At 31.2% G+C, this 20,260-nt stretch overlaps 1 protein-coding gene across 2 annotated transcripts; it reads left to right on the forward strand.

Annotated features, from left to right (window-relative positions):
* The first annotated feature begins 1,320 nt into the window (after positions 1 to 1,320).
* LOC110108289 (MADS-box protein SVP) lies at positions 1,321 to 9,342 on the forward strand. Of its 2 annotated transcripts, none has more exons than XM_020838866.2 (8): positions 1,321 to 1,477; positions 1,556 to 1,747; positions 8,005 to 8,083; positions 8,459 to 8,523; positions 8,630 to 8,729; positions 8,831 to 8,872; positions 8,976 to 9,017; positions 9,107 to 9,342. In XM_020838866.2, the coding sequence occupies exons 2-8, from the start codon at positions 1,566 to 1,568 to the stop codon at positions 9,284 to 9,286; spliced, it is 690 nt and encodes a 229-aa protein (XP_020694525.1). In that variant the 5' UTR covers positions 1,321 to 1,477; positions 1,556 to 1,565; the 3' UTR covers positions 9,287 to 9,342. The 2 variants fall into 2 exon arrangements, with proteins under 2 accessions (XP_020694525.1, XP_020694526.1); XM_020838867.2 differs by having other exon boundaries at positions 1,563 to 1,747; positions 9,107 to 9,334.
* Positions 9,343 to 20,260: the final 10,918 nt, after the last annotated feature.

Raw genomic sequence — 20,260 nt, forward strand, 5'->3', positions numbered from 1 at the left:
AAAGGAGTCCATTTGAAAATGCGCATTTGACAGTTGAGAATAAAGTAAGATCGACGAGCAAACACGCGACTATAGTCCAAATCATTGAATAGTTGAATGGCAATATGCTTTGAATCTAACAAACCCATTGAGTAAAATCCTGTTAACTTAAGATTATCGAAAAAATTGCGAATCGCGTCAAGATTGGGTCTAGGAGACCAAATTTACCAACTAACGTAAAACGAAAGGGAGATGCAAGCTTTAAAACTTCTTTATCGGAAATCAGAACCGCATGCATACCGTTAAAGGTAGATTGAGTAAGTGAAAGAAGGATATCACCTGAAGGTGTCCCCGAAAGGACATCCTTAAAAGAGCAAGATTTGGTCGGCGAAGGAACATCTTGGTCCAGGTTGAAGAAACCCTTGTTTGGATCTTGCGTCTTGGAGGCAACATTCCCCAAAGGGGTCAAGGAGGAGGTCCCCGCCATCAACCCGTAGCCCAGGAAGGGCCAAAAGCAAGAGAACTCACTAGCCGAACAGCACTAGTGAGAAAAACGCACAAAAAACACACGAAAACCAGGAGGAAGTGGCCGGAGAAACGAAGGAGACGGGGGAACCCTAAATCGCCAGAGCGGCGCTAGGGTTTAGGAGACAGACTGTGAAGTGAAAATGTGTCCTGATTCACGTTTCAAAGAGCATAATATGAGAAAGTTATAATTATAATATATATATATATATATTATTTTTACAATAAATTAAAAAAAATTAAAAAAAAAATGTTCGACCTAAGAACAACCTTAACCATCATATGATCTATGTCCTTAGAATGTTCTGTAGTATTGTCGTTATAGTATCTCCTACTCACTAATAATGTGTTGGAGGAGGAAGCCTTAATGTTATGCCTTTTTGGTATCAAAATATAACTTTAGGAGAGCTACATGGTTGATTGTAGAATTGCTGAGTGCTAACAGGTGTATATTTAGATACTTTCAATTTGATTAAGTTATTTTAAAATTAATATAATATAAATATTTAATAAACAAATTCCTAAGAACTTCTTTCAAACCAAAAAAAAAAAAGTTGATAACTTTCTAAATTTATTTATAAAATAAAATTCAAATTTATACCATTCTTTAATTTATAATTTAAATTTTAACTTAAAAAACAAAGAAAAATAGCATCCTATAACAATGCTAAAAAATCACCATTTTCTTATAATTAACATTTCACTCATTTTACTGTTTTCACCATTAACCCTCTTTCAATTCTGGAGGTTGCCGTTCGTACACAGTGAGAGAGACAGCTCTATCAAATACGGCAATGTGATGATTAATGGAGCAGCGCAATTTTGCCACAAAAAGCTTTAGTTTTTCTCTCCTTGCCCCTTTTTCCTTCCCTCTTCTTCTCTTTAGTCTTCCGGTCCATAGCCTCATATCTTCTCAGCTTTCCAGACAAAGCAAGCCCTTCGCCGCCAGATCCATATATCTATCCCAAATAAGGTAAACTTGTATCTCTATTTGTTTCTTCTCTCTCTCTTTCTCTCTCTTCTCTCTCTCTCTCTTATTTATTTTGGTAAGGTTGAAGGAAATGGCGAGAGAGAAGATAAAGATAAGAAAGATAGATAACGCAACGGCAAGACAAGTGACCTTTTCGAAGAGGAGGAAAGGGCTGTTCAAGAAAGCTCAAGAGCTCGCTATTCTCTGTGATGCTGAGGTCGGTCTTATAATATTTTCTTCTACAGGAAAACTTTTTCAGTTCTCCAGCTCAAGGTATGCCTGTATTTACATATATTTACATAGATCTTGCTCTTGCTTTTCTCCTTATAACAATATTAAAAAGAAAAGTTTTTTTTTTTTTTGTCAGTTTTGTTTGCAAATATTTCGGATCTATGAAGAATGAAATTTCTGGGTTATTTATTTTTCAGTATTTTGAAGAAATATAATCATAAATTTATGCTGGTATTTGAAATAAATAAGTCGAGAACTGTTTCTTATTCTCACTTAAATTATTTTCTTCCGTACGCACGTACTTTTACAAGCACAGTAGCTTTAGCAGATATTACTGTAGAAATGTGCACGCTGGGCCTGAAATCACAGTAGTGTGGGTTAGCTTCGACTTTCAGAAAGTATCTTAGGATTGAAATTTTAGCTAAGGAAATAGTGATTTTTATTGTCAATCCTTTTTATTTTATGTGTCGGGATAAGATCTTTCATGCGAGGGAGTTAGAGGAGGCTTATAAAGTTTTGAAATCAAATAGATTTTAGAACTTTCTAAGCAATTAATTCACAGAGAAAAAGGAAATTATGCTTATTAAATTCTTATTTAGGTCAGTGATTATCAACAGTAATGAACTATTAAAAAAAACAGTAATATAATGAACTATCACACAGCAATGTTATGATATACATACGTTTTTGTTTACATATTGTTTGAAGAGATTATTGTTTAGAGAACTTGTAGAGAGAATATAATATATATAACAACTTGATTGCAAGTAATTAAAATGTAGGCCCCATGAGTGGGTTTTAATTAAAAAAAAAAAAGACTTCTCTCAAGGTTATCAATGGGAGAGTGTGTGAGATTGATGGAAGAAAATTCGCAAAAGAAAATTTCCACCCAAAAAGTATCCCTCAATGGATGATATGGCTAATTTCATACCAAATTGGAAACAAGAGCTACTGATGACTTAGCTTAAAGCGTAGCATAGATAGATTTCCACTTTTCTTTACACTTCTATCTGTATTATTATTAAAAAAAGCATTGCTTTTAGCAAAGGACTTTGCAAGCCATTTATTTAGTGATCAAGCTTGGCAAAAAGTTTAATAAAATTTGATAAAATTATATCATGTTTTTCTTCAGTTTTTTATCAACATTAATAATTTTAATCTTGCATTAGAAGATTGTTGTTCAAAGAACTAATTGTGTGGTGGATTGGCTTTTGTGATCCAAAAGATTAGTACCATTAATGTATGTATGTATTTATAAACATATTGACTTACAAAAAATAGGTATATCCATGTATGTTTTTAAACTATAACAACCTCCCATATGTTTTATTAAATTCTTAAGGGGGTGTTCAGTTGCAAGTAGGATTTAACGCATGTAAAATATTGTAAATATTGTAAATCCATATTTATTAGTTACTTTTTGATTTAAATCAAACAAATTATTTGAGTTAATAGGTGTTAAAGCTAGGTAAATTGTTTGGTTACTTGTTTCATAATTTAAGGATTCATATGATTTTTTTTGGTGTAAAACTCATAGAGGGATCTACACACGTTAATTCAAAAAATCGGTTACAAATCCTTAAAATGATCTAGAGCCACTAATTCTCAAAGAGCTACATTCAAATAAAAATAAACCTATGGGCTTAAAATCCCAATTAAATTACAAAATAAATAAACAAAACATAGAAAACCTACGAGGCAGCAAGGAGCCACCACCCAAAAAAAGAGAGTCGAAGTTCAAATAAACTTTATAGCCCAGCTTCAAGATGATAAACTGCAATAAAAGAATAGACAAATCTCCACAACTAGCAAAAGAAACTACTAGCTTGCAGGAACAACATGCCAATTAGAGAATGAGCTCCACAAACAGTCAGCCAACCAAAGAAATAATATTATCCTCCCTGTGCACAAACAATTCCAACCACCTATACAACAGAACACAAACAAGACAAAATGCAGAGATTATATGCAAGGCACCAAAAAAATTTAACATAGAACCTAAAGACAGCAATCAGCTAACCAAGGAAATAATATAACCCACCCTGCACAGAAAATTCCATCTACCTGCAATCGAACACAAACATAACATAACACAAAGATAATATGCCAAATAGAGAACCAAAAGACACAAGATTTAAGTAGACCCACAACAGATCTGAAGGCTTAGCACCAAAAGACAAAATAAATAAACTAGAGGTCACAACAACAGGCCACAACAGCATAGAAAACTCCACAATCAGCCTAAACAACATCACCAAGAAATCTGGTAAATAGGAAAAGAGGCAGCTCCACTAAAGCATCAATATAAACTACCAGCAAAAAAATTCGAAAAACATAGCATCCAAAATATAGCAATGTTATCTACTAGATTCTCAGGGATCTCTCTAACTTTTTTTTTTTTTTTTAACATAGAGTTCCTTTTTCCCTCTAAGGGTTCTCTATAACTTACTATCAACAAAAATGAAGTCTTTTGAAATTCTCAAAGAAAGGATAGAAGCAAAAGTCGGGGTGGAATGATTTCAAATTTTGTCAAAAATAACATAAAGATTCTTTTTAATTCTAAAATATTCTAAATCTATATAAAATTAAAATCACCATCTTGAGAAAATTTGAAGATAGGAATATCATTAAGAGAGGGTTATATGGGAATTTCAGCAATAATATCTACAAGATTCTGAAGAAGATAATTCAATATAACGTTAATACACCACTTGCCATTCGAAATAAAATTAAAGACCTTAAAGAATGAGTATTGAAAACTGAGTCAAGTGACCCAGTTCCAATCAAGTCTTCCTGCGAAAAATCACCATCTTTTCCGGCGGCTTTTCGGAACGTTTTCGGCGGCCTTCTGGCGGCCACTTTTCCAGCGGCTTTTTCGGCGGCTTTTCCAATTTTCCGGGGCTTTTAAAAATTAAAAAAAAATTAAACTATTTAAATAACTTAACAAATAACTATTGAAAGTTATATTAACTATTTAATTAATATTAATTATAATTATTAAAAGTTATATTCATTTTTATTTTATATTAAATATTATTTTTTATTTTAAATTTAATTAGGTAGTTAATTTTTTATTTTAAATTAATATTTAAAAATTTATTTATTTACGGTAAGAATATAGTTTAAATAATTAATGTTGATATTATAAACACATTTAGACTACGCCGTTTTTACCGGCGGTAAATTAACCGCCGGAAAACTACAAAACCGCCGGAAAATGTTCAATTTTCGTCGGAAATGGATGATTTTCCTGTAGTGAAACCATTTAAACTTACAAATTTGTTCCAATCACCAGATTGATCTCTTTTAAAGGAACATAAAGTAGGATGCATGTTATGACAATATTTAATGTTCATGAACTTGGCCCAAAGAGAGTCACTATTTCTTAATGTTCACCAAAGTTTGTAAGAGAAACTGTTAACCATATATGTTGTAGATTTGCATCCTAACCCGTTCTTTTAAAGTAACATTACAAGAGACCTAATTAGACCAATGAGGTTTTTTCTTATTCGAGGAAAACCCCAAAAAACTTGTTAATCATGCTATCCAATCAATTGTGAACCTCCACAATAGGGTTAATGGTTTTAAGTAAATGAATTGGAATGGAACAAAAAACACTCTTAATAAGCACAGTTCTGCCCCCATAGAGAGAAACTTGTATTCCCAAGCATAAAGTTTATTAGAAATGCAAGAGAACATCTTATCTAACAGGGAAGATTTCCTATGCTCTTTGTGAAGAGGAGTACCCAAGCAATAGATAGGAAGGGATTGCTTGCAGAAACTAGTAATTCTATTGATATTATTACATTGAAGCACAAACATGTCTTCACCAGCAATAAAAGAACTTTTAGACTGATTGAAATTCAGCCCAATTTTTTTCAAAAGGCATAATAAATTATAAATTTTTTAATACTACTCAAGGACCCATTGCAAAATATAATGATGTCATTAACAAAGCAAAGGTGAGAAGTGTTTAAACCTTCAGAATTCTTAGAAGCAATGCTTTTATAACAAGAATACAAATGAGTTAAGCCTCTGGATAAATATTCGGTAGAAATGATGTAGAAAGTAGGAGATAAAGGATCCTCTTGTCTATTCCTTGACCAGCTTTAAGAAAACCTTTGGATTTGCCATTCCAATAATAGAAAACAAGACATTCTCAATAATATTTTAATAAGATTAATAAAATTGCCATCAAAGCCAAAAAGATCAAGCATTTTGAGGATAAATTTTTAATTAATATTATCATACTCTTTGGTGATATCCAATTTAAAGATTAAATTGTGCCCAGAGATCTTCTTGTTGATATCATGAATAAGACTCTTGGGAAAGCAGGATATTATCAGCTTTGTTTCTAACTTTGACAAAGCGAGTTTGATTTATAGAAATGATTTTAGAGTTCACTCTAGAAACCAAAATTTTGGAATTATGAAAGGTAGTACAAAAGCTTATGGGTCTAAAATCATTCCAAAACTCAGGATTAATAGTCTTAAGAATTAAAACAATAGAAGTGCTAGCAAAAAATTTAAGGCAATTTTTTGGGGGAAAAAATAGGTCTTCTTCGCAAATATCCTCTTTTATAATATACCAGCATTTTTGGAAAAAATAGGATAATGAAATCATCTGAGCTAGCCATAGAAATTATTTCATATCCATAAGAGAATTAAAAATTTCAAGATCATCATGCCATTTTGAAAGATTAGCATTATCAACAGAGGAAATGAGAGAGGGAATAACTTGGGGGAAAGAGATATGGTCAACAATCTTCTCACATCCAAGTAAATCACTGTTTATTATACATCCACAATCCTTAACTTTGGATATCAATTCACTACATTTATTTAAGGGCTAAATATATCACATATTTACTACTAAGAAATATGAAATGTATACACATAACTATCAATTAAATTTTTATTTTATTTTATTTAAATTTTACTAATCCTTACGGATAAACAAAGTTTTTAAATTAAATAGAATTTTTTACTAACCTTGCTAATCTTGTGTATGATTTGTACCACATAGAATATTTCAATCGACCTCAAACTAAATGATTAAGTTATTGTATGCATATTGGATGCATTCAATAATGGTGAAAATTAAGTTATAACTAAAGTATTTACTTATTCATGTCATCGTGTCCTCGATCTTTCATATGCTTGCATGATGAACAATTACATCTTATGAACATTAACGAAAATAAATTTAATGAATACAATAGTAGGATTTTGTATTTTATTCTTATTTTATATTGTCATATATATAACTTAACAATTTCATATCTAATAAATTTTATTGCATTGCAAATCAAACAACATATAATATCACTAACCTGAATCTGGCCATAAAATAAATAAATGACCTTACTAATCTAAATCTAACAAGAAAATAGTTTTATTGTGCTACAAATTAAAATATATATAAAAAAAATCCTTAGTCCTTCACATTAAAATATATGTATACTTCACTCAACTCGACATGTAAACAATTTTATAGATCCAAGATAGAATTTGAATCTAAAAAAATATATTTATAAATATTTGTAATAAATATTCATATCTTCTAAAAAAAAATTCATATCTAACAATGTAATAAATAAATAAATAAATAAACCCAAAATTTTGCAAATATAACCAGAAAAACTATTGGGTTAAATCTCTTATAGAAGGTATGGAATGTGATGCACCTTTATATTGACAATCAATCAAAGCAATTTGACAAAAAATCACCCATAATGGCCATAGGACGATCTTTAGGTGAAATAGGGCAAAAGAAAAGGGGTAGGGGCTGGGGCTGGGGGTGTGGAGGAAGTTGAGAAAGCGAAATTGTTGGTAATGGGAAAATAAATATACCATAATTTCTATCAAAAGTTTTGCCATAAAAATCTCTAAATAGTGTCGGCGATTGCTTCCATCGGAGATTTCAGTGGCACAGTTCTATCAATATCGTCACCAAAAAATCTCTATTTTGTCGTAGTGTTTGGTTTATAACACCAAGGATATTAAAAAATTAGTTTAAAAAAAATTATATTGGATTGAAAATTAGACGAAATATTATTTTAGCTTTTTTGAATAAGATTTTTCAAGATGATGCATTTTCAAATGGTACTTTTGTAATTAGAAAAAGACATTGCCTGAAATAATATTTGTTGCGTAGACTCTCTTGAGGTGGTAATTCTTTAATTAAGGTAGTTTTGATGATCAATTGAAAGTTACTCTTTATAAGCTTGGAAAAAAAAAAAAGAAAATGAAAAGGCTGGCTCTTATGCTAAGTCCATTCTTCTACTTTCTTTCTTGAAGTATGAAGGAAATCATTGAAAAGCATAGTTTGCAATCAAAGAACATACCAAGAGTGGATCAACCATCGCTTGTTTTGCAAGTAAGCTATTTAAAAATATATTTCTTTCTGTTACATTGGTCTAAATGTTACTAAATTTTTATTTTTTTGCAGAGAAATTTCTTTCTTTTTATCATCTATTTGATGAAATGTAGCTATATTACTCATAATATTATGCCAAAATATTATTTCAACCAGAAACTATTTTTATCAAAGGAATGTACTTGCAAATTCTAAAGTTTATCAAACTGAAATATTTCGGAATGTGTGCAGGAGTATTATAATTGTGACATGTTTTTTTTCAAAAATTTGTCGTTTTACTCATCTAAGACTATATTTTCTTATTGCTTTATATTGAATTGGCCTGCCTCTTTTATAGTCATATCTGTATATTGGCATTTGAATGTTGTCTTTTAGCTTGACAACAGTGATGATGGTGCAAGATTAAACAAACAAGCTGCTGAACTAACCATACAACTCCGGTCTCTCTCTCTCTCTCTCTCTCTCTGTGTGTGTGTGTGTGCGTGTGTGAAATTTGAGCAGAATTTGTTAATTTTATACACTTCTATGTTGACATGAATTTGGTAGGAACCTGAGGGGAGAAAATATTGAAAATCTTGACATTGAGCAACTGCAGAAGATAGAAAGCACCTTAGAATGTGGACTTAGTCGTGTGCTGGAGAAAAAGGTAACACTCAAAAGTAATCATAAAGTTTTTGTTTTTTGTTATTCTTTGTTTGTATTATTTACATAACTTCATTAAGTCTCCATCCTTTAAATAACCTTCAGGAACAAAAGATTGTAGAGCAGATCAATGATCTTCAACAAAAGGTGGAATCCACATCTATATTCCTCTTTTAAAGTAATTAGAACTACTCAAGTTATCCAAGCTGAATAATGTTGTGATATGTTATATGTTGAATCTTTTTTGCAGGGATTGAAATTGATTGAAGAAAATGCACGATTGAGGAACCAAGTAGCTGTTTATTTGTTTGATTCATGAATGTATTATTAACATATATAATCAAGATACAGCTTCAACATCATAAACTTATTCTAATGTAGATATCAGCGTTGCATGTTGAAACGACATGGGAATCTGTTGCTGGTAATACTGATCCAGAGATCGCGGAAAATGCTGTAATTGAAGATGGACAATCATCTGAATGTGTTAGCAATATTTCACACTTGGGTGGATCTCAAGATCTCAACGAGAGCGCTGATCCGTCTCTGAAATTAGGGTAAATTTTTTATAACGAAATTGTGCTGTTCATGAGTAAACATTTTCTTTGTCAAGTATTAAAATCAGATTATTCATTATGCTTTTAGTATGATAGCTTTTATGAAAAGTTTAGATAAAGTCTTAACATTTTCTATATATTTAGAATGTTTAAGTCGCTAACAGCCACAAGTAATGTTATATTGTTGACAAATACTTTGCTATTATGTTTCCTGACATCTCATTTTGTTAATGATATTTAATTCTATGTTAAAATTTGTTGAATTCAAAGTATTAGACTATGTAATAGTCAAATAAATGATTAAAAAATGGTTATGTAAAGAGGGCACCAAAAGGCACTTTGAGTAAGAGTTACCAGAATTGAGAATGATGAGTTTGACATATACATAAATGAGAAAGAGAATATAAACCAAATAGACACCAAAAACTTATTTTGTTTTGTTTGAATCAGGAGTGATGGTGTTCTTATCAGAATGGCTACAAATTACATGAATATTGCCTCCAAATATTTTCTCTCAAATTTCCTCCTCAGCTGTTATCAAAGCTTAATTCTCTCAAAATCAGATTAAGCTCTAATGATTAAACTATTGACACACGCACATTAATTAAAAAAGGGACACACACACATATATATTCTTTTAGTTAAAACCCACATAGACGCTTATGCATTAATTAAAAAAAGATATAAGTCCTTAAACAATTCAAAAGCTTTCTAATGCTTGAATAGCTACAATAGAAGGAAAATAAAATCTATGAGCCAATGATCCGTACTACTTAAACGAGAAAATAAAGGAAGGAAAAAAGCTGGGAGCCCAAAAAGATAGGCCAATGTCCAAAGAAACAACAACCATGACACAAGAGATGAATCCAAAGATGAGATCCATGATCCAAAACAACAGAAGGGGGAAGAAGCCAGTAGCCTAATCGAATATAGCAACATTAAATCCATAAAAAATAAGCCAATGCAAACATGCAACAACTAATCCAAAAACAAGACGATTAAAAGGAGCAACCAGCCAGAAAAAGAGAAATAACCCTACAAACAAAGAGCAGGCCTAAAAATTGATACAGACAACCAGAAGCCACCAAGGAACCACACAACTAGCAAAACCAAAATAAAAGAAAACCCCAAGAAGAAACGACACCCAACAACCGGGCCCCCAACAGTGAGGGATTATTATGTGCGATGTCCGGATCATTCGGAGGCTAATCCAGATACGCCACATCACCCAGATACACTGGGACTCGGATGACGTGGCGCGTCTGGATGAATCCACACGCTGGACGTAATAATTTTTCCCCAACAGCACCAACCACCTAATAAACAAGGAAAATGCAACACTGTGGACCTCCGAAAAGACACTGCTCGGTGGGGGCAGATGTAAATGGTACGATCACACTATCATGTAGGACAAAACGGTCGCAATCCTATGCAGTCTTTGAAAGTGGGTCAATAGGAGGGCAGATTAGATCACACATACAATTAACTATTAAGGATAATGATTTTCGCCTACACATCTGTATGGGTAATAATATGCGTGACCTAATCAAAGTCATGAGATTTTCCTCACCTGATACATCCACTTGAGTAAGATTTATTTGATGTGGGATTTGGTTTCCCACAGACGCAAGTCCCGTGGTTAATTACATCTCACGTCGGGGCCTAAGAAGACTACTCGATTAAGGATTATACATTATTCTCTCAGATGAGATTGACACAGGGAGGAGTCTAGAAACTTTCTATTCAAGGGGATAGAAAGGTTCAACTTGGCTTAGTCAACATACATAGCTCATATCATCTTTCGGAGGGAATAGGATAGTGAAAATAAACTAGAGGAAAGTAATCATATTGCACTCTGAGCATACAAGAGAGAAAGATGGAGGCAGCATCATCCATGTGATGTGATAGGTGAGATTTATAGTCTCTAAAGGATAGAGGACTTACTCACCATACTATAGAACACCGACAGTAATAATCTTGAACCCTAAATCTAAAGTGGGTTTAGTGTTCTACACACAACACTATCACCCGTATCCTAGCTAATGCATTCAGCCACTTATCACAAGTGTCATATAAAGTATAACCTAGAGTTTGCAAAAAAGTAATTGTGGCCAGGTTTCATCGACAAAAACTTGGATTCTAATCCTACTAAATGATGCAAGTCTTAAAAAAATGCATTTCGTCTTCATTTTCATCTTTTGGTTCTTCTATGAATCGTCTCCTTTCAGTCTTTTTATGATTCGTCCTCTAGAAGGATATCCAAATAAAAAGAAATTCCTCTCAAGGGGTTTTCTTTTCTCTTTGGATCCCTTATATTTGAAATATCTTATTTTTATAAACTTTTACAACTCAATACATCAAATACATTACATCATGAAAAAGAAAAAAAAATAGACTCTCCTGTAAAGTTATCTTAAGTAATTAAAGTAAAACATCAAAAGTAGTTATATATGGAAATAAAAAGTACTCATGCCACCCACAGTTGGCCATGTTCTTATTTATTTCGGTGCTAAGTGGCTGAAGCACCTGTAGCGGTTCTATATTTATGATTTATTTATTTAGCCCTCTTTTAGTGCTGCATGAGCATGGCCAATTGCAGAAAACATCGTCAGTAGCATGATCGCTCCTAACCTAGTGGTAATCTATGGAACATCTCATGATAAAATATAATATAATATAAAGCTCATCACAACATTTATCAGAGCAAATCAAAGCAACCAACATACGTGCCACATGCAATTTGTCACATCATAGAAACATAAAGAAAAATTGGCCTAGCCTAAAGCTAGAAGTAGTGCCCCAGCAGATAATTATATGTGTGTGTAGTAGGCTATGTGGTATTGGGTATGTCCTATATCGGTTAGTTAGTTTATGTTATTTTGATGCAATTTGTTGGAGGTTAGAGAGGAGTTTTAATTAAAATTTAAATATTAATATCTTGACGTCAATTTTAATTAATTTAGTTTGTACATTAATTTTAATGCTTAGGGTATTGTTTTCAAAAATTTAAGTTGAGTTAACAGATTTTAGAAGGTCGTCATCATCCTATTCGCTAGGTCAATGGGGACTAAAAGTAACTTTTAAAAACATGTTTGTTCTAGAATCCTAGTATTTTTATTAAATATTATACCTTAAAAGGAGTAATTAGACTTTGAGTTTGCTGGATTTGAAGTTTTCTATGCAAAGTTATGATTTTTAGAAGTTTCAAACTTAATTATCGAACTACGGTTGACTAAGGAGTTGACATTTTAATTTGGGTTGATTTTTAAAAATATCATATTTTTAATAAATACTAGATTTTAATTGGAGTGAATGTCTTTTAGTTTCTTCAATTTGGATTTTTTTTTTGAATTAGTTATGATTTTTAAAATTTAGGATATTTAACGAATTATTAAAATTACTTAATTAGGGATATTTTAGGGAATTATATCCAAATTAGTCTCAAACCTCTTAAAATCCCATTTAAACGTCAGGAATGACCCAAGGAAGAGTTCCAAGGTGTTTGGGAAAATTTTGGAATTTTAATAATTTTTAATTATTTAGTTTAATCAAAGGGATGAATTTTAATCCAAATTAAATTAATGTTTAAATTAAGGTCTAACTAAAGGGCTTCTAATTTTTCTGTATTAGGGGTTAAATTCTGAAGAGTTTGATGTATTATTAGTAATTTTTAGATTTAATTTAAATTTATTTGAATTTTTCAAATTATCGGGGTTTAATTAAATATTAAATCAGGGTTTGTTAATTAAACAGCTTAAAGGGTACCAAAAAAATTCTAGGGGGTTTGAAGTGTCACTAAGTTAAATTATTCAAGTTTTATGTCACTTCGATATGTATCATAGTCCTTAGAATTTCTCTAAATTTTCTAGATTGATCCTTAATTATTGTCCTTAGGATGTTGCTAGGTTAAATATGGTTAAATTAAATGTCAAGACTAGCCATGGGGTAACATAAAGGGAAGATGCAACACATCATCATAAATATGTCCTTAGAACTATGAGAGCTTAAGTTAAGTACTCGTGTATCCTAAAACTACAAAAGAATTAAGCAATAATAATTAATTTAATTAGCTACTTGATTAGTAAATAATTGGTATACAATTATCCACTAATTCTTCCCCATGAATTCTATTCATATGCAATAGCCCATGTTTGAAATTTCAAAGGAAACTCCCAAATTTTAATATATATGTATTTTAAGATTTTTTTAAATTATATATTGAAAATAATTTCAAAATAAAATTTTAATTCAAAAATACTTAATATAATATTTAATTTAGGGCGCCAAGAAATGCTGGAGCTATTTTTTATCTAATATTTTATTGATCCCATGATGCTGGGCGCTAAGAAGAAAGCAGTACAATTATTAAAGATATATGTAGTATAACTATTAAAGTAAAAAGTTAGTTCTTCATTATAACTTGTTGGTGACTAATGGCCTTCCTTTGTAATTGAGAATATAACACGTCATAAAGATGGAATTATTGATCCCATGATGCTGCCTTTAGTGCTGCCTTTATTAAAAGTCGTATGTTTCTTCTGATAATGGAGCTTTGCCAGGACGATGACTTGGTCCTGTATCCTCGGGCTTGAGCGACTAAGGGTCTCATGTGTTTGGGGTCGTATCATCAGAACGTTGCGACATCATGTCTTCGTCATCTGGAAATAATTGGGTCATCTGCTTCCAATAAGCCTTTTGAAGTCGTGCTTTGATTTGTTCAGGAGATTCATGTGGGTATCGTTGTTTAAATATTTTATGCATATCTTTTCAGGAAAATTCTACAGCAAGAGGTTGCCTTTGATTTTTGATGAGATTATTTTGAATAACCTTATCAATCTGCTTCTTTTTATCATCAATAATAATGGCAGGCGACCATTTGACGAAAAAATTGTGCATGAGACTTTTCAGATTCAATGAGTCTCGATTAATTTCTATGTTCCATGACTAGGTCCATGGAATTTGAGCTTGGGAAAAAAAGAAAAATTCTCCCATGCCATCGATAAAATCTTCTACTTTAATTATTTGAAGATGGGGAGATGAATCCACCCAAGTTTTATAACGTCTTTGTAGTTCTGGTGGTAAAATAGAAAGGACAGCTCCTTTATATTCCCACCATTTATAAAATCAGGAGGGAATCAGATTGTCTAAGATGTCAGGATTAAGGATGAACATCCAGAAATGAGAATGAGTGGGATTTAAAATATAAAAGGCTTTGTTCATAGCTTGAACATAAGTTTAATAATTAAATGAACATGTTTTGAAGTTCTCATCAGGTAGTAGAATATCAAATTTTTGGATTTGAAATGGGATGATTCCCCAATCTTTAGGACGAATTAGGCTAAGAATGTTTGCTCTGCTATAGGTTACATTATGCTTTTTGTCGTAGTGATGTTTCACTTCAATGCATTGCAGATAGAGGAGAATAACTTCATAAGTTTCTTGAAGAAATAGATTAGTGTTTAAATATTTCTTAAAAATAAGCCAAGGGGAGGTTATATCATTATCTTCAAGGTTTAGATGTAAAATATGCTCAACACTTAGTTTGAGCATAGGTTCAAACATTTCTGATGTTTGTTGGGCCACTGTTTGGATTATTTCCGGATTGATTTTTTCCGGAGTTTTTTCTGGATTAGAGGGTTCTGTTGACCCATATAGATATGTCTTTAGTGGTATCATTTTAGGAGTAAACTCTCCTCTGCCACGACTAGAGTGTCTACGCCCTCGTCCTCGTGCGGCTCTACGAGGAGTGGGCCATCCTCATCCCGGATTGGACGGTTGGTGCAGTGCGCCCTTTTGGGGTTCGCCATCCCTCATTGTCCATTTTGAGTTGTTGTTCCTGTAAGATATTCACGAGTTAAAAAGTCAAGTAATGAATTATCTTTAACTTTAATAAATTCAATGGAGAAATCAAATATTTCTAGTTGAGCTTGCCATGTAGCAAATATTTGTTTAGATGCTAAATTTTTAACATCCTTTTGTAAAATAAATTTAGCGGAGGAACAATTGATTCATAGAATGAAGGTAGTATTGAGTAAATCATCTTGAAATTTATTAATAGATTTAATAATAGCTAACATTTCTTTTTTTTTTTATAGTAGAATATTTACTTTGAGGAGGATTCCATAATCCGAAAGTGAATTGAACCAATTCTTCTTTGTTGGCAGAGTGATTGTTTTGTTTTAAGATATCTCCATACCCGATGTCTGAGGCAGCAGTTTCAACAATTTTTAAATAAGCAAAATTTGTTATATTTAGACAAGGTAAATTCTTAACATGATTTTTAATAATTTGTACAACTTTTGTACATTCATCATTCCAAGGAGGAGTGTTTTTTCTAAGTCTTTTAAATAGTGGTGCTGCATCTTTAGCTAAATTATGATAAAATTATGATAAATAATTTAGGGCGCCAAGAATACATTAGAGCTATTTTTTATCTAATATTTTATCAGGAAATTTGTCTGCAAATTCTATACTTATTTGGATAGTTATTATGGTATCATTCTTAATATTATGTCCTAAAAATCTAATTTCGGTTTGAAATAGTTTGATTTTTGGTTCAGATATTACCAGGCCATTTTGTCTTGCTAGCTAGATAAAAATTTTTAAATGTTTAAAATGTTCGTCGATTGAATTAGAGAAGATTAATACATCGTCAATATAAACTATGATGTATTTATTATACGAATTAAAAATTTCATTCATAATTTTTTGAAGTTCGGACAGAGCAATTTTTAGTCCGAATGGCATGACGTTCCATTCGTTTGGCCGAATGGTATGGTAAAAGCAGTTTTATAGCGATCTTCTTCTTCTATTCGGATTTGCCAATATCTAGATTTTAAATCAAATTTTGAGAATAAGCTTGCTTGAGCTAATCTGTTAAAAAGGTCTCGTTTGTTGGGAATAGGATAACTTATTCATTATAATACTTTATTTAAAGGTTTATAATTAATTATGAGATGTGGTTTACCTCGTTCCTTTTCTGCTGCATTCATGACATAAAATGCAGTACAACTCCAAGGAGCTTGATTTTCTAATAAGTTGTTTTTGGAGAAGGTCTTGGATTTCCTTTTGGCAAAGTTCTAGATAGTCTCTATTCATTTGAGAAGGTCTAGATTTTGTAGGAATGTCTTTCATCAAATCCTTCAATGTAAGGAAGACTAACACAATGAGTTTTTCGTTTCAAGAAGCTAATAGGATTATCACCGTAGATATTAGCTTTAATATGTTTCTCGATTTAAGTAATTTTTTTGCTTGATATCGGATTTTAGTAGCTGGTTAGTTAACTCACCTGATTGAATTTCTTTAGTTAAAACATTTATGTGTAATTATTTTCCTTTAAATTTATTCATTTCATTTAGGATGATTTCTTTGGGGTATGTAATAAATTTAAATTTTAGATGAGGATCGCAACAATGAGATATGATGCCTTATATATTAGTAGTTATTGGCATAATGCTAAATAGGAATGGGGTTACTAATATAATATGTTGAGATAGATTTTTTACTAATAAAAATGGTGTTTTAATACAGTAGTTTTGTTGACATATTACTACTTGGGATAGTTTATATTTGATTTGCATATTGTCTCCACTAGCTGAAGTTAGTTTTGAGTAGTTTTTTCAAAATATTTGGATGAAATTAATCCTTCTTGGACACAATTCATATCTGCATCGCTGTCAACTAAGGCAGTGAGATTTGCTGCATCTCTGTCAACTAAGGCAGTGAGATTTGGGGGCACTAATGATCTTTGGATGACTAATGTTATAGAGATAGACCATTTATGTATGTTGGCATTTTGGAGAGAATTAATAAGTGTATTAGTCTCGTTCCTCTCATCTTGTTAACGTTCAATAAGTTCTTCGTGATCCGGTTGATTTAGAAATTTTTCTAATTTGAGATTAGTTATTCTAATAGATAGTTTATCTTGTTCTAATTTTATTAATTGAACTTCCTTTTTCAAATTTTTAATTTCAATAGATAGAGTAGTTGGAGATGGATTCATTTCTTGCTCTTTTATTTTGAATCGATTTAAAACTTCCTTCATAGAGTAATTAGGAAATTTTTGAAATTTTGGAAGAAGCGTGTCTTCTGAAGTACCTAATAATTTTATAATTTGATCTTGAATTATACTGAACATTTGGATAAGTTGATTTTTCTGTTCATCTGTAAGACTAAATAATCCTGATTTTTTAACTATAGCTTTGTAGTAATCACTACTAGAACAGTTGTTACAACATGATAAAGAATCTGAATCAGATTCGTCTATCTCATTTTCTGTTTCAGAATTAGATTATGATTCTTCTGAGCTAAGAAGAATTTTTATCAATAATGTTTTGTATTTGTATCTAAATTTGATTCGCTTATTTTCTTCTTCATAGGACATTTATTAGAATAATATCTTATTTTGCCACATTTGAAGCATTTAATTGATTTGTCGGATGGTTTACATCGAGGTTTATCAATGTGCTTATTTTTGAATGATGATTTTTTCGGAATTTTTTTTTGCTCTAGAAAAACTTCTTTCTCATTAATTATGCCGTTTTTTAGCTAGATTTCTTTCCCTTTTTGTTAAAGGTCCTGGACATGCAAATTGTTCTCAGAAATCTCCTAATTGCTTCATGTTCGATATTCTTTCACGTTTTAATTGTTGAGTCATTCTAATATCATTGCATAAAGTAATTCTGACTTTAATACATTCACTTATTATACGTCCGTACGTATAATTTTCAAAGATTAATTGCCTGTTGGAATTTCTTAATTTATCATTGACCTTTGTAGCAAAAGTTGTTGGAAGTCCTTCAAGGAACTTTTCTTTCCAATAGTTTGAACTAGCGTCCGAAAGATTCATGACTCTGGTTATAAAAACATCTTTATAGCATCTAAAATGTGATAAAGAATGATATTTTAGTTTTTGTAGAAGAGAACGCATTTGTTCTCGATTATCGGTTATATAGCCTAGAAAATGTTCTAGGATATTATGGATGAGTGTATATTATGCGTCGTCATTAGAGTTTTCTGGATCTAACAGGATTTTATCGTTTTGCAGATCATTTTTCTCTGCTTGGCTAATATAATTATCCCACAATCCTTTAAGGATTCCGGTGAAACCATTAACAATAATTTGGACTACTTCACATGGTTTATTACCCTTGGTTTGGGCTACTGTTGCATATATTAACATACGATGGACAGTTTTATGGATTTGATAATCAGATAGACCATCAAAATTCCATTCATATAACTGTCGTGGATCATAGGAAATTTGTTAATTTAGATCTTCTTCATATAAAAGATCAGAGGGAGTTGGTCTTTGATAATAATTTTTTCTTAAAGATTTTTTAGAATATTTTTTCTTATTTAGTGTTAATGCTATATTTGGATTAAGATTCAAATTTGAAGATTTGAATTGTTCTTCTAATTGCATTATGTCATAATTGCTCGAGGAGACTTCTGTCTGCTCTTCTATAGAATCCGAAGAAGACACTTCTTCATTTAATATGGTTATTTTTTGTGACTTAATTTTTTTTATAACTTCAAAGATCTCCGATTATCAAATCCATAAAATTGTCCATCGTATGTTAATATATGCAACAGTAGCTCAAAGCAAGGGTAATAAACCATGGGAAGTTGTCCAAATTATTGTTATTGGTTTCACCGGAATCCTTAAAGGATGGTGGGATAATTATCTTAGCCAAGCAGAGAAAAATAATCTGCAAAGTGATAAAAACCTGTTAGATCTAGAAACATCTAATGGCAAAGCAATATATACACTCATCCATAATATCCTAGAACATTTTCTAGGCTATATAATCGATAATCGAGAACAAATACGTTTTCTTCTACAAAAACTAAAATGCCATTATTTATAAAATTTTAGATGGTATAAAGATGTCTTTATGACTAGAGTCATGAATCTTTCGGACGCTAGTTCGAACTATTGGAAAGAAAGGTTCCTTGAAGGACTTCGAGCAATTTTTGCTACAAAGGTCAAAGATAAATTAAGAAATGCCAACGGCCAATTAATATTTGAAAATTATACGTATAGACATATAATAAGTGAATGTATTAAAGTCAAAATTACTTTATGCAATGATATTAGAATGACTCAACAATTAAAACGTGAAAGAATATTGGACAGGAAGCAATTAGGAGCTTTCTGCGAATAATTTGCATGTTCAGGACCTTTAACAAAAAGGGAAAGAAATCTAGCTAAAAAATGACATAATCAACGAGAAAGAATTTTTTCTAGACCAAATTTTTTTTGAAAAAATTATCATTAAAAAATAAGCACATTGAGTAACCTCGAAGTAAACCATCCGACAAATCAATTAAATGTTTCAAATGTGGCAAAATAGGACATTATTCTAATAAATGTCCTATGAGAAAGAAAATAAGCGAATTAAACTTAGATACAGATACAAAAGAATTATTGATGAAAATTATTCTTAACTTAGATGAATCAGAATCTAATTCTGAAACAGAAACGAGATAGACGAATCTGATTCAGATTCTTCATCATGTTGTAACAACTATTCTAGTAGTGATTACTACAAAGATATAGTTGAAAAATTAAGATTATTTGTTCTTACAGATGGACAAAAAAATCAACTTATCCAAATGTTAAGTACAATCCAAGATCAAAAAACTAAAGATCAAATTATAAAATTATTAGGTACTTCAGAAGACAACCTTCTTCCAAAATTTCAAAAAAAAATTAATAACTCTATGAAGGAAGTTTTAGATCGATTCAAAATAAAAGAACAAGAAACGAATCTATCTCCAACTACTCTGTTTGATTTAAGGATAGAACTTAAAAATTTGAAAAAGGAAGTTCAATTAATAAAATTAGAACAAGATAAACTATATACTAGAATAACTAATCTCGAATTAGAACAGCTTCTAGATCAACCGGATCCCGAAGAACTTATTGAACCTCAATAAGATGAGAGGAATGAGACTAATATATTTATTAATTCTC

The sequence above is a fragment of the Dendrobium catenatum genome, unplaced genomic scaffold (genome assembly GCF_001605985.2).
Source record: "Dendrobium catenatum unplaced genomic scaffold, ASM160598v2 fragScaff_scaffold_153, whole genome shotgun sequence".
In the NCBI taxonomy this organism is placed as follows: domain Eukaryota; kingdom Viridiplantae; phylum Streptophyta; class Magnoliopsida; order Asparagales; family Orchidaceae; genus Dendrobium; species Dendrobium catenatum.

What these genes read in the sequence shown, in the direction of transcription:
- LOC110108289 (XM_020838866.2), top strand. Translation starts at nt 1,566, where the DNA reads ATGGCGAGAGAGAAGATAAAGATAAGAAAGATAGATAACGCAACGGCA. An exon ending in GTCGTGTGCTGGAGAAAAAG is followed by an intron (nt 8,730 to 8,830) that starts GTAACACTCAAA and finishes AATAACCTTCAG; the next exon opens with GAACAAAAGATTGTAGAGCA. An exon ending in TCAATGATCTTCAACAAAAG is followed by an intron (nt 8,873 to 8,975) that starts GTGGAATCCACA and finishes TCTTTTTTGCAG; the next exon opens with GGATTGAAATTGATTGAAGA.